This window comes from Seriola aureovittata, chromosome 21 (assembly GCF_021018895.1).
Source record: "Seriola aureovittata isolate HTS-2021-v1 ecotype China chromosome 21, ASM2101889v1, whole genome shotgun sequence".
NCBI classification, from domain to species: Eukaryota; Metazoa; Chordata; class Actinopteri; order Carangiformes; family Carangidae; genus Seriola; species Seriola aureovittata.
This window is the reverse complement of record NC_079384.1, coordinates 14,197,340-14,212,268: the sequence shown is the minus strand read 5'-3', so window position 1 is coordinate 14,212,268 and position 14,929 is coordinate 14,197,340. Positions and strand designations below refer to the sequence as shown.

Below are 14,929 nucleotides of genomic sequence, written 5' to 3'. Positions count from 1 at the left end.
CACAGTAGACCTATGACGTCCAGGTTTGACTGTGACACAGAATCTATACATAAAGTCTAATCCTCTTTACAATGGACCGACTCAGCAAAAAAAGAAACACACATTTGCTGTCTCAGCTTGCTTCATGGTTTATGGCTCAGAGCAATAACATTCCCTATGAGGTCCAGTCATGAAACAGGTAAAAACACATTGTACATACATACATACTGCAGATTATTCAGGTCTAGAATATGATTCAAACAGTAGCACATCACACTTGCATTAACTACACAAGACAGAAATATAAAGTGTCGGAGGAGCATTAATAATGCCTGTGCAATTCTAAAGTGCATCTCAATGTGATTTAACAGGACGTCTACAAATATGTGCATAATCTTTAAGCTTAAACAAGGACACGGGAACGACAGGCAGCAAAAGCAACAGCTTCTAATCATACGTGGCTTCCTGAGGCTAATATACCAGGAGGCCATTACATTATCAGGTACATAGAGTTATTATTTTGGTAAATCTCCGAACTTCCCTTTAATATAACATTCACTCACAGTCATCTAACCTAACATTCAATAATCAAGTAGAACTTAAGAGAAATGCATATTACAATTAGAAAAATCCGAATACATTTGAGCACCTTGAATCACCAGCTTTTACTTCACCTCCTTCACCGATATAACATCAGGTGCTATATCGGTCGCTCCTTTCCATTGGTCGTTCATATAGGCCTAGTCAAAACTATCACCAAGAAAGCTACATTTTTTTTTACCATAGTTGCAAAGAAGAAAAATAAAAATAAATGAAAAAGTTCACATTCGACCATAGGAGATCAGTACACAAAGAGCAGATACAACAGTAGCACTATGTTTTACAGATCTTTCATTTCACAGTAATATTCCAGTTTCCTGGAAAGGGGTATGTTAATTTGGGACTTAAAAAAGTCTGTCCATTTCTTTTTGGGGAATTACAGGAAACTACCATGACCTTTAAAATAAAGTGTTACTGATACAGCTTATGAAAAGGAGACAGATTATTCCCCAGAAATGATTTCCTCAGGAGCTTGTTTAAAAACAGGGCTGTGCAAAGTGAGGTAGAGCGATTGGACAGTAGAGACGGCGGCGTTAGGCACTGGTGTTTCTGTGCAAAATGAGCCACATCTGAGACGTGAGCTGGTGGTGTTTGGGCCTTCGTGTTCCTGCATCACTCTTGTGTCTTAACCCCTTTGCCGGTCATTTCTGGGCAAATAACGTACAGTAAAGTGTACACTTAGTAAGTCTTTCCAAAGAGTCGCTCTGCAACTGGAAGATGGCGATTTATCTTGCAGCAGGTCTTTTTCTTTTTTTTTTTTTTTTTTGGAAGCAACTAATTCAAAACAGGCAGCACGTCACCAGCTGAGGATCTCCCCCTGTTTTCAATCAGGTCCTCTTTGGTTTTCTGAATGCGGGAGAAAATTTCCCTAAAAAGTTCCTTGTACTCCGGCTGGTGGAAGTCGTCCTCAAAGTCCTCCATGTCCGTCAGAGCAGGACAAGCACCGGCGAGGGACGGGGTCTGGACCGATTTGTGGCTCTGCCCGTCCTGCTCGTCCTCGTGCGGCCCCAGGTGGCAGCGGCGCAGCAGCTCATCGTACTTCACCTGCAAGGCACTGTACTGGGCGTCGACCTCGTTGAGCAGCGAGATCCCGCGATACTTCACCACCTCGGCTCGGCGCACGCAGGAGCACTCATGGTCGTAGATCCTGTCGGGGGAGTCGGGCATCTGCAGCGCCTTCATCAGCCGCTCGCTGTCCAAGCGCTTCAGCACCCTGGGGCTTTTGCCCACATCTGCATCCCCCTCAGCCTCCTCCTCCGGGTTGAGGAACACCGAGTCCGGCAGCAGGTTGTGGATGACGTCCGGCCTGGAGGATCTTGTAGAGGACTCTGATTTCCAGAGCTGACGAAGCTCTTCAGCCTCACGCTCCAGCTCAAACACTCTGGCCTGAAGAAGAGAGAAGAGTGATTTAGAAAAGCGATGCTGTGAATGAATGCTGCAATGAATCCAAGAATAAAAAGAAAAGAGCAGAGCAGCAACTTTTTTCTCCTTTATATGTTAATAATGTTGAATTATCTTTCACCCTTTCATCTGACATTACTGGTGTATATTTATGTAATTGCACCTATTCAAAAATTTGTTAATGTATCACACCTGACATCCCTCCAGCCTCGTCAGCCGTTGCTCCAGCGTGGCGTTCTCGCCGGCGAGCAGCTCCGCCCCTCGCTCCACCTCCTCCCTCCGAGCACGCTCCTTGGCAAACTGAGTCTGAAGGGTGCGCAGGGACTGTCGCAGTGATGCCTGCTCCTCCTCGCGCCACGACACGTCGGAGGACACGAGGTCGTCTGAGGGTTCATCAGGATCGTAGTCGTACCTGTACAGAAACACAGACAGTTATAAACTATATGGATTTTTGTCATAAACCCATGTTTACTATTACCATACTTTTTCATAGACCTTGTTTCTGATTGGATTTTATGATTTTACAATATGATGAATGCTGATCATCCATCTATCGTCAAGTAAACAACCAGTCTATTTAAAGGAATATTCTCTGTCTTGTTGAGAGTAATACGAGAAGACTCTTGTAAGGTAAACATGAAGCTAAAGCCAGCAGCTGATTAGCTTAGCTTAGCATAAAGACAGGGAACTGAGAGAGGGCCCAGTTGGTGGTCCGACAGACTGACCTTTCCATCCATAGAATGAATGGACTATAGGTCTTAACAAACACCACAATAATGAAATGTTTCAACGGCTACACTTAATACATCTGCTGTTGAAGACCATGCGATACAGTCAAAACCTGCAGACCAGGCCAATAAGAGGACCTTGAGTGAAGATTATTTCAACACCTATTCTTAATCAACCAGTATCTTTTATATCACCCACGCAGGCTGATACTTTGTCCTCTCTTTTACAACTGACCTTGGCATTTTATCTTCAACACTTGTCTGCTTTATTATAAGGTGACTTTCACTACAAAGTGAAAGGTGACAGGAAATGCAGAGTGGAGCGAGATGATGACAACATGTACCAAAGGTCACGAGCCAGGTTCAGTCTTTTTACAGAGGATACGTACATGTGACGCCTAACTGACAGAAAATGTATATTTTATAGCGAACAGTGGGGATTTTAATGCATTTTTAAAAAAGTTTATTATAATATTTGTATTTGTCTATAAATATCCCAATATGTACTGCATCAGTTTTGGATACCTGTGTATATTTTTGCAGGTATGTTATGTATACAGTATTTTCTTTTTTTAACCAAAATACGCCAAACCAATACACAGCTGAACAACAGGAAAAAAGAGAAACACAAAAGCAGGTGATGTAAGATAAAGAGAAAACGCACACTAAGCACAGAAGAAACAAGAACTTATCAGTAGAACCAAGGCGATTAGAAATCAGCTGAAGAATCAATTAGAGATATTGAGACATGTTCGTTCCCTCCGGCTCAGACTTCGACCTCTGTCCTTCCAACCTCATCTACATCGCGTTCGGACCCGTCTCGTATCTCCCCGTCGTGTTTTATCAGTGAAGTTTCCAACCATCTGACCTGGATGTTTTTTAATGGAGCGGACCTCGCAGGATTACACAACACACAGACTAAACTCAGGCAGTGAATGAACTTCTTCGTCTTGGTCCAAGTTTAAGAGGAAGTGACCGCAGCATGAAACGTTGAGACCGCTGTGAGGTAGACATGGCCGACTGCCAGCGAGGAGGATTAGCACACATACAGAGAGGAGAGCTGAAGACGGGATTTGCTCTTTCCCTTCTTGAAGCTTACAAAGAGCTTCTGGATCAGTGACAATGCAATTAAGATTTAATAATTTAAATTCATTTAAATTTATCAAAAGTTAATAAATGGTTTGATTAATTTTTTCGACCCTTGTGAGCCGAATCCTCTCATCTCTTCTCCCGTCCGAGTGCGGCGAAGAGCAGCGCTTGCAAATTCTCACGTTTTGATTTAAAACGATTAATTGATTATCAAAACTGTTCTCTAATTTAATGTCTGTCTGCTACTTGATTAACTGACTAATCATTTTCAGCACCACTGATGTAAATGCAGCATTTCGAGCATCCTCACCCGAGTGTGTTCTGCAGCTCTTTCAGGCAGGATACGCTCTGACTGCCGCGGGGCGACCGCCTCTCTCCGTGCGGAGGCCTCTGAGGCTGAGGACTCAACTTCAGCTTTTCCACCTGATGCTGCAGCTCCTCCACCTGCGTCTGCAGCAGCTCGACCGTTTCTGTCAGCCTGCACGGAGAAGATACAGAGCTCTGTTAGGTCACTGATGAGGGATATCTTAATCCGAAACCAGGGGAATCTGCCCACTAACACTTCTACATCTCCCGTCTCACCCCTGGATCTTCTGCTGGGCCGTCCGGTTGTCCAGAACCAGTTTGTGGTTGCTCTGCTCCAGCTCTCTGGCCGACACGTCCAGCTGCTCGTACACTTTAGCATGCTGATCGTTGACCTGCCTGAGGAGGTCCACCTGCTTCGTCAGGTACTGGAGGAGAGAGAGAGAGAGACACAAGTGTGAAGACGAGAGCGGGAGGGACGGGGGGTGAGGACATGAGGGAAAGGACAGTTTGTTGCATCTGTTGAGATGTCTATAATAATGACACATCCAGTCTACTGTTATCATTATTATTGGATAGATTGATATTATACATTAAACTGGAATAAAAAAAATATATAAATACACATAAAAAAAAAAGACACAGGAACATTAAAAACACTGCAAAAAAAGTATTTTAAATACAAGAGAAATTGATTATCAGTAAATATAAATGACAATTAATACTGCGGGAGAGAAAAAATCCACAGTATTAAGGTAGTTTTTAAGTTTTCTTTTAAAAGTTGTTAGATGTTGTATGATGGACTCTGACTTGAAGGGTGTCTGGCATCATCCCAACAAACGGACTTCATGTCTTAAACCTCCTCTTTCCGATTCAAGGCTAAATGTAATATTTTTTACTATAAAACATGAAATATGTGGACAAGTCAAACAAATAAATAATAAGTAGGTTAAATTACCAGCAGAGTCGGGAGTTTCTATTAATTAAAAAGGTGCTCATGAGGGAACTAAACCCCTGTTATTATTATTATCATCATTATTCTTATTAATTAGCTGTTTTAGGTGCTAATTTTAAGGAATGCAACTTTGAAGAAATGTAAGACAATGGAAACGCTTATTTCCCAGTAGCACCTAAATGTCTCTAAAAGCTCCCTCAGTGGAACAATTTCTTTAAGAACAGCTTTATCTTATCAGCTGTTGCAGCCAGGACACGTTGAACCTTTCCTCACACAAACTGAAACCTGCTGAAAACCAACTTCACGCTGACAACAGACCTGCCGTCAGCAGAGCAGTTCAATGTCAACCTAAACAAATACGCTGGACATAAACAGTCAGACGTCAATGAGTAACGTTGTATGTACAGTATGTCAACGTTCGGGAGGATAGTTCTATTTTTAAAAAGGGTTGTTTTCATAGCGTTTCTGCTCCATTAGATTCTGTTTATTCCGGGTAAAGAGTGACAGTAAATGCGACGGGAAACGGGTGATCAATTACAACACAGGTAATGAGCTTGAATCAGAGCTGTGACGTCACAAGTATCCAGCACAGGTCTTAAGAGAGATTAAATCTACATGTCAGCAGTGACATGTATAGAGGGATTTACTGCCAGACAACCCGGACTGACCCTATTCAAGGAAATTAAAACCAGGCTTCAAAATCCAGAAAGATCTGTTAAAGCATAAGTTAAGATCGAGTTTCTGTCACTTGAGTTTGAAATAAGACCTTGAATTAATGATTTTGCTGCTGAGTTCCTGCTTGTACATCTCTAAATGTGAACACGGGGATACACAGAGAGACGACAGGTACACAGCAGGAAGGGTGGAGGGCTGGTTTCTAAAGTGGGGGAGGCGATGAAGTCAAAGGCTCTTCAACAATAACAAAACAAGCATATACACGTAATATAAAAGTTGTTTTTTTTTTCTTAATTTCATAAAAATCTCACCACTAACAAACAGTGACTTCTAAATGAGCTGTTTATCATGCGTTCCATAATATTAAAGCTGCATAACAACAATAATCACCTATAATTTTATTCATAGAAACCTTATACTTGACCCTGATAAATATTATTATTATTATCTAATATTTAAAAATATTTGGCAAAACTCTTTCCAATTCCAAAAATGAACCTTTAAACTCAGTACGTGTTTTATTTCTATCATTACTGCAAAGAGATCTGCCTTTTACTGCATCATGTTTGATCAGTTCCAGCATCATTTCAGGAGAATTATCTGTAAATAAAAACATTTTTAACCCCCTTTTTTTTTTTAGCCATTAGTGGTGTCTGCAGTCTTCCACACAAGGCTGGACTGCTTGCATGTTGCCAAACAAGCAGAATCTGGGGCAAAAAAAGTTAGGAAATCCCTTTCTACTGCATGTGAAGCGTAAACGCTGCCAGAGTATAGAAATAACTGGAGGAGACTCAGGACTGACGCAAGGGTATTAAAAAGCAGCATGAGGGGGACATGCCCCCCACCCCCAGCGGAGATTATGTCCTTACACAGCAGCATGTTGTATTTTTCTTTTTGGCTAAATTGAGACATTTCTAATATAATGTAAACCTCTGATTGTACAGTTCAATACAGCAGGAACTTCACTGACAGTTTGACCACTTTTCCCAGTCCAGCCTCATTACTCGCAGCATATCCAGGTCTAACAGAGACACAAGAAAGTCAGACTAGTGACAGGGATATCGGACAGCTCTTTTACCTCGATCTCCTGCAGCTGTTCCTGGTTGGTGGAGTACATCTGCTGCAGCCCCTGCTCCAGCTCCCTGTTCCTCTCCAGGAGAGACTTCCCGAGCTCGGCTGCCAGCTGCAGGTCTGCAGGGGAGACGGACCGAGGAGGGAAAGGAAGCACAGCAGTGTTTCAGAGCTCATGGGTTAGTCTCACTGGCGGAGACCTGGGGACCTTATACTGTACAAGCAGCTTTGGAAGGTTTTGTTGTTTCTGGCAGGAGTCCAGTAACCCACTTTTCTTTTTTTTTCCTTTTTTAAATTTGTGCCACATGGTTTATCCACCTTCACTAACTGACAGACATTAGTGCAAATGGATCTTGAAGGTGTTTTTGATGGGTAGGGACTGCTGCTTATTTCTTATGCACAGGTATGAATTTCCTCTGACATTTATCCGACCCCTTGTTTTATCCACCCTCTGATATTTAACAAAATCCAGAGTAAATAGTGAAAATGATACAACTGGGATACAAATATGACACAGAACGTGGGAATATTTCACACACAAACATAAGCTTTAGTGTTAGGACATGCGATGAAGACAAAAGGGACGAAGGAAGTCAATTCTTCATTTCAGATAGACCTTTTCTATTTTTTCAATTTGCCGCATATGTGAGTGTCCTGCTGACTTCTGCCTTTTCCTGCCGCCGGCAAGGTGCTTCATCTCCACCAAAACAGCTTGTACACAAATTAAACACGCTGATTCAAAATAATAACCATTTTAGTTTTAGATAATTGCGAGGAAATTCCTACAAATGTATTCTGTTGTGCATCTGCAGGGATTGATAGCTAGTTTTTTTTTTTCTTTTAGATGATACACATGAATTACACCTCTGTGTTACAGTTGTAATGTGCATATTTGAGTTATTTGACTGTGAGATTAAGTATCAATATGTTAAATATGTTATCTTTAAAGGGTCAAAGACAAAGACTGAAAGGAAATTGTACCATGTTCCAGGTCTTGCTTGTCGTACCACGGTTCCTCCTCCTTGATCTCAAATTCCTCCTCAACAATCATGTCTGTCAGCATCTTCACGACTAAAAACGCTCACACACACTTCAAGGGATTATTCCGGTTTTTGAACATGACAAAGACACGGTTTAGGAAACGGTCCAGAGCGCGTCCTTTACGCTGCTGTCTTCCCGCCTGCAGCCGGCACCGGTGTGCGCTCATTACCGGACAGACAGACGGATCTCTGCTTTGAACTGCTGCTGCCGTGCGAACATGTTTCCGGTTTTCCACTTCAAAATAAAAGCAGCGTTGGTGACCGTGTTGCAATCTGGCTGAAAGGGATTGATTTCTGAAGGGGCTAAAGGGCACAGGGTGTAGGGCCATTGGGGTCCAAGGAGTCAGGGGGCCCCTGGACCTGAGGCATATGGAGTGGCTGTTAACATTACTTCTTAGAAATATGTACAGAGGGACAGAAAACAGACACAACATTTCCAAAAAAGATGCAAAGAAATGACTGTTCGCTTGGGTTTCAGTAAATATCTTCTGAAATTTTATAAATGAAACAATCAGTCAATTATTACATGTAGTGGTATTGAAAATGCTTGTTAGTTGTAGCATCACAGTATTTCTATGATGAACTAATGCTATCATGCCCAAGGTTTTCTGTCAGTTAATTACTTTAGACTGAAAAAAGCAGTTTAATAAAACAGGACATTACAGAAAAGAACACAATGTAAACAATAAAGGTCCTAAAATAGATTGTTACACAGGGTCCCTCAATGAGACAAGGCCAAAAGGGCCAAAAGGATATGGATTAGCATAACTCTGGTTTTGCCTGTTTGGCAATCCAGTCCTGATATGACAACAGTTGGATATAAACAGTTTAGCTTCAGCTTTAGTAGAAACTGGCAATCCCACTGCAGTTTCTTCAGAAGTTGCATTTTTTACTTGAATATAAGTTTAACCCAACAAATAATCCAAGGACTCTAACATTTCTTTCCTGATGTGCATTTCTTTTGTGCTTTTATTTTGAAGATTACAACGAGATGCTTCCGGTATTGCACTGCCTCTCTATGTGAGTTTCACCATCAGCTCACCACACCTTTGGTTCCACCCTTGGTAATCGCATCACAGTGTCGGTGAACACACGGGGGCGCTGCAGCGACAAAACACAACTTGAACTATTTACATTAGCCTACATTTCATATAAATATTGTACTTTATCACCATCATCATCAAATTCATCTGATAGCAGGAGATAAATGTTATTTTGTGAATCCAGATTAAGAGTTTACATACGGGTCTATGGTGGAGATTAGGCCACATTATAAAGAAGTAGTTTGATTACCATAGGGAATACAACAGTGGCCATATCAAACATTAAAATACAGTTTGCAGTGAGAAAAAAGATTTGGGAGTGATGACTTTTTTTGACCGGCCACATATTTTACGGGTTTGTGATCTCACAAAACTGTGTTTGGTTTCATCTTGGTGATTGCTGTTTTCTGACTCTTGCCCTGCGGCTGGACCTGAGCTGGACAGGAGACACCGAGCTGAGAGGCTGTCTGGATGTGGTTCAGGCCCTGGGGCCCCTCATCCAGAGTCACCGTATGAATTACTACATTCCTTTGTTGGAAAGTCAAATGACAAAACAAACAAAAATACACAAAAACAATGACAAGGAGACAAAGACAACTACAAGAGACAAAATGGACACAAAGAGGCACAAGTGCCAGAAAGCCTTTGTACATGGTTAACGTTGAGAAATGGTCTATTTCAACCCAAACCATGATGTTTTCTTAAACTTAACCAAGTAGTTCTGTTGCCTAAACTTAACCACACTGTGAGTGAAAACCAGACAGCCCCGAAGGCAAACTTCCCCCAACAGCAGGCAGGAGAACCAGCCAAAAAAAGGGCAAAGGAGCAGACACAAAAGACGTACAAAATGATTACAAATGATTTCCAATTCAGTTTATAGAGAAAGAACAAAAATCCAGTGCTATTATGTGTATTGCAGACGTTGTTTCCCAACAGTTGGTGGCAGTGTAATCTCACATTTTCCCCCGATTTCCTTCTTAAGCACATCACTAAAGTCGTCATTTCAACCTAACAAAGAGGACACTTTCAACATGTTCAACAAACACACACTGATTTCCTGTAAATTATTCATTCCAACACATTAAAAGAAATAACACGACGTCAACATGATTTTATTTCCATTAATGTTCTTTAAAAGAAATGATTAAACAGAGCAACATCACACATGGTGTTGACCCACAGTTGGTCTAAACATAAACGAAAGCATCTGCTCAGCAGCTCAGTCATATTGCAGTTTCATTATCAGACGCGGACAGATGAAAACATGTTTGCTCCGAGAAACATCCTGCCAGCTGATGATAAATGATCTGCTGCTCTGCACCCAGAGGATGATGATGATGATGATGATGATGATGATGATGATGATGAGTACAGCTCCAGCTTCTTCACCTTCCCTTTTGTCCTCCATCGCTTTTCGGTTTCCTTTTTGTGAAATTATGCAAAATTCATAATACAGAAATCTTCAATAATCAAAGATATAGGGATACTTTCTGTCTTAGCATCCCTGATTAGAAAGTCATTTGAATATACAGGTAACAAAGGAAAACATAAAGCATAATGTGTCTTAATAAGGTGTTGTGCCTCCACGTGCTGCCAGAGCAGTTTCAATGCTCCATGGCTTTGATTCTCCAAGTCTCTGAACTCTATTGGAGAAATGAACGACATTGTTCCACAAGATATTCCCTCATTCTGTGTTTTGATGATGGTGGTGGTGGATAGCGCTAGGTGATAGGTGCTCCAATGGGTTGAGATCAGGTGACGGCGTAAGCCATAGTATATAATTCAAATCATTTTCATGCTCGTCAAACCATTCAGTGACCCTTTGTCAACATGGAAGAGACCGCTCCCATCAGGATAGAAATGTTTCCTCATAGGATAAAGGTCACTCAGAACAACTTTGTATTGATTTGCAGTGACCCTTCCCTTTAAGGGGACAGGTGGACCCTAACCATGGCAGAGCAGAGCCACCCGACCCCCTCACTCTAGGGGTCAAGCGTTCAGGCCTGTATCTGGTTTTTCTTCTAATTTGTCACACGTCTGTATTAGACAACCAAAGCAAACCATGTCTCTGTGGCTGTATTGTTTTCAGTGAGTGGACTGCGTCAGTCTGTTGTGAAATAAAATATGAAATGAAATTTGTCCTCAACACCAAGATCACAAAAAAAACAAAAAAACAAAAAAAAACACACAAATACTCGAAATACAAATACTTGAAAAAACCAAAGCCTTACTCTCCAGAGGCAAAGTACCAGTTCTTAGCTGAGGACATAAGGACCTTTAACACGCGGCTCTGCGTGATAGTGTTGATTGATTTGAATGGATTTTAGGGACTTAATAGCGTGGTTGATTAGTAGCAATTACTAAGCAGGAGCTTCACATTTCTGGCCTCCACGTAATTGCAATTTTAGTCACACACACTTCTCATCTAGTTCATTTATACTTGGGTTTATGACTAAATTCCTATAAAACCATCCTGAATTTCCCCTGGGGGATAAATAAAGTATCTATCTATCTATCTATCTATCTATCTATCTATCTATCTATCTATCTATCTATCTATCTATCTATCTATCTATCTATCCATCCGTCCGTCCGTCTATCTATAAAACGAATGACATTCCATTAGTCTCAGGTGTACTAATTAGCACGTTAGCATGCTAACACACTGAACTAAGATGGTGAAACATTACACCTGGTAAACATTAGCAGCACATTAGCAAGATGATGTTAGTTAGGATTCAACTCAAAGCACTGTGCATGAGTGCAGCCTCACAGAGCAGCTAGTGAAGTCTTGGTAATAGTTCATCAGTGGAAATGAGATTATGAGACATTTTAACTTGGAAACCCAAAAAGCCTCGAGAGAATAAAGATAAAAAAAAATAAATAAAAAAAAACTGGAACACTGGAAATCCTCCAGTATCAGAGTCTTCTGTTCGCCAACTCACTTCTTCCATTAAAATTTTATATTTGCATCAGTTAATGTTGGTGGTGCAATTAATTCATCAATCATCATTACCACCCATGAATCTAAGCCCTGATTACTAAGTGTCACTTAAAGCAGGAAGCTGAGTCAGAGCAGATTTCCACAAACAGACTGTGTGAGAATAGTTGTAAGTCTGGGAGATGCTGGAACAGAAGTCAAACTGTCACATCTCTAACTCACTTACCCCGGCCCACAGCATTCAGCCAGGTTGAGGATTAGATGCTGTAACATCACAAGCTTTCCCTTTAAGGCCTCTTAGCTCCAGCTCCTTTCATGTCCTATAGTGCTCTCCCCTTTTTTTGGTGCTCCACCCCAAAGTGTGTTCCCTCTCTTCCCATCTGTCCTCCTCCATCCTCCTGATTCCTGCACCTCTGTTTTGTGGCTTGTCAGCGAGATGAGAGAGAATGCAGAGCAGGAAGCAAGAGCTTCTCTGTGGGGATTCGGCCTCTCAGAGTGATAAAATAGCTGTGATCTTTCTTTCTGCAGAATCCACACTCTGCTTGTGTTTCTGCTATCTACACTTACATGCCTTTTTTTTTTTTTTGCTTTTATTGATGCTGAACTGCCTTTTCATTTTGGATTTCATGGGGTGTGAAATGCCAGAATGACAGAATGGGACCCCATGCTCTCCTGTAGCCCTCCCGTTATTTTATCTTCCTGTCAGAGAGGGATTAGAGGTGTATTACAAATGCAAAACGAGGTTTCCAATCATGCTCTCTCTGTGGTGGCGAAGGAATCTTCAAGTAGCACAATAATGGGTTTGCAAATGAAAGGAAGTTAGATAAACTAAAGGAGGAAATTGAAATATTACAGGCGAGGGTGCGAGCAAACAGGATCATTACCACTGTGCTCATCAGCCGATTGACACGTTCCTCCTCATCCCTGCAGCATTCAGGGTTAGTAATACTGTTTCTTGCTTCCACAGCGTGGAAGCAGTGACATTAATGGGCAGCAGCAACCCAGTAATGAGCCGTTAAAAGAGAGATTTGGAGCTTTACTGATCCGTTTCCATACCAACTGTCTTAACTGTGGGGACTGGATTTTTTTTGGGGGGGGGGGGGGGTGTAATGGGATTTGAGGAAGTACTTCTGGGTAGAACTTCAACACACACACATACACACACACACACACACAATGCATATGACAATGTGTGTGTGTGTGACTGCTTGTTTTAAGTTAATCTTCAAAGCTCTTCCTTTCCGCAGAAATCCATCATGACAGGCGGAGAGCAGCGAGCCCGCAGTGATTTTAATTTGTTGTGAATTTTTTTTTTTGACTGACTCCTGTTCCTCTTCTCTTCCATGTTTTATTTTTTTTCCCCCTTCATTTATTGTTTTCCGTACCCTTTTGTTCTGGAAAAACGCACACAAACAGCCAAAAGATGGGAGGTATACTTGCATTGAGAGGAGCCGGCATGTTGCCATGACAACCAAGCGTTTGCAAAAATCACCGTGATGCCAACTCTCATCCAGTATCACATATGGGCTTGCGTTTGTGGCGAAGGGGGAGAGACAAAACGCTGGCATGAGGCAAACAAACACACATGCACAGTGTGTGCGTATGCATGTGTGTGTTGCACATATTACTTTTATATTGCACCAGTTCAGTTGTTTTCACACACTGAATGCCGTACATGGAGATGGGGGAAAAAGAGACACAGAAATAACAAGAGAGAAAAAAAGATGATGATGATGATGATGATGATGATGATGAGAAATTGGATTTGGGTTAAAGATAATAAACTGTTATCACTGAAAAGCAACATCAAAGGCATCGTTGGCAGGGGAAACTATGAAGATTTAAAAAAAAAAAAAAAAAAAAAAAAAGTTAAATTTTATAAGTAATCTCCGCACCCTGGGGCTCATGGGTAAAACAAAACTCTGTGAAGTAGATGAATTTAGCTAATCTCTCCCGCACAGCTTCAGGGGATCACAGAGGCACAGGAAAAGAAAATCACCCTAGTGCCTGGTTCGGTGGTGAAATTTTATGAAACAGAGAAATCTCAGACTGCAGAAACAGTACTGAGCATGAATGGTCTTAAACTCAAGAAGAAGAACCTGCTTTTAATCATGATCCAAGAGGAAAACCAGTCTGAGATGGGATGAAAGGCTTCTGCATTTACAAATTGAAAAGAATAACTGACATTCGTCTCCTGCTCAGATGTTTTCTGTTGTGTGTGTGTGTGTGTGTGTGTGTGTGTGTGTGTGTGTGTGTGTGTGTGTGTGTGTGTGGATGAGAGGAGACGTGGCTGATGTTGCATCAAAACACACTGCTGATACAGCAGACAGGAGGGATGATGGATGGTGAGGGAGAGGAGGTGCTAAACTCCAGTTTCATAAAGGCAATCCACTTTACAGCTGAAATGATTACTGGCTGAATTGATTTGTCATTCATGATCCCCAGAGGATTGATCTCCTGACTTTTCAGTGCAACCCCTTTGTGATGATAGAAATATTGTGCATTATGCCTCCCCATAATCTGAGGTCTGTGCGAATCCATAGACCATAATTTGAACAGTAATCATTACACACTTTTGTTTCTTGAGGAACTACATTTAAGTCCCAAGTCTGAGCTTGAATTTGAGAAGGTTTTCACAAATATTGAAAGAAATGCATGTGAGATGTAGACCTTTCAACACATGATGCCCAAATTGCAATAGTTCAAAAGTATTTGGGCTTGTACTCACTAAATGTCTCTTAAGATAGTACCACTTTTCTGACAGCTCATGAACACCTATCTCATGCTTGACTCAAGAGAGTTTGAAACTTTCATATACATAATATGAACTAGTGTATGGTGATTTATTAAGAAGCACATATATGTATTAGTATTATTCTGTAAACCACTGTGCTCCAGTTGCTGTCAGGGGCCCATCCCACTTACGGTTTTGAGTCATGGTCTTTTATTTATTTATTTCCCTCATTGAAATTTTCCAAAACTGCATGTTTTATTAAAAATCAATATTATTTCCACCCACCATTTATATAATTAAATAACCTTCTTCCCAAAAATGACTAAGTAAGGCTTGCTGGGAAATCCTAATCCGACCAATGAGCTTGCTC

At 41.3% G+C, this 14,929-nt stretch overlaps 1 protein-coding gene across 1 annotated transcript; it reads right to left on the bottom strand.

Annotated features, from left to right (window-relative positions):
• Positions 1–112: 112 nt before the first annotated feature.
• On the bottom strand, positions 113–8,012 carry LOC130162014 (cerebellar degeneration-related protein 2-like). Its single transcript, XM_056365441.1, has 6 exons — positions 7,783–8,012; positions 6,809–6,921; positions 4,380–4,528; positions 4,108–4,275; positions 2,173–2,392; positions 113–1,965 (listed from the first exon to the last, which is right to left on the bottom strand). The coding sequence occupies exons 1-6, from the start codon at positions 7,862–7,864 to the stop codon at positions 1,354–1,356; spliced, it is 1,344 nt and encodes a 447-aa protein (XP_056221416.1). The 5' UTR covers positions 7,865–8,012; the 3' UTR covers positions 113–1,353.
• Between the last annotated feature and the right edge of the window lie 6,917 nt (positions 8,013–14,929).

Bases quoted from the DNA above. Each gene is read 5' to 3' on its own strand.
- LOC130162014 (XM_056365441.1), bottom strand. From the start codon at position 7,864: ATGCTGACAGACATGATTGTTGAGGAGGAATTTGAGATCAAGGAGGAG. The intron at 4,276-4,379 runs GTGAGACGGGAG...TTCTCCGTGCAG, and splicing joins GCCCAGCAGAAGATCCAGGG to GCTGACAGAAACGGTCGAGC. The intron at 2,393-4,107 runs GTGAGGATGCTC...GTTTCTGTACAG, and splicing joins GAGCTGCAGAACACACTCGG to GTACGACTACGATCCTGATG.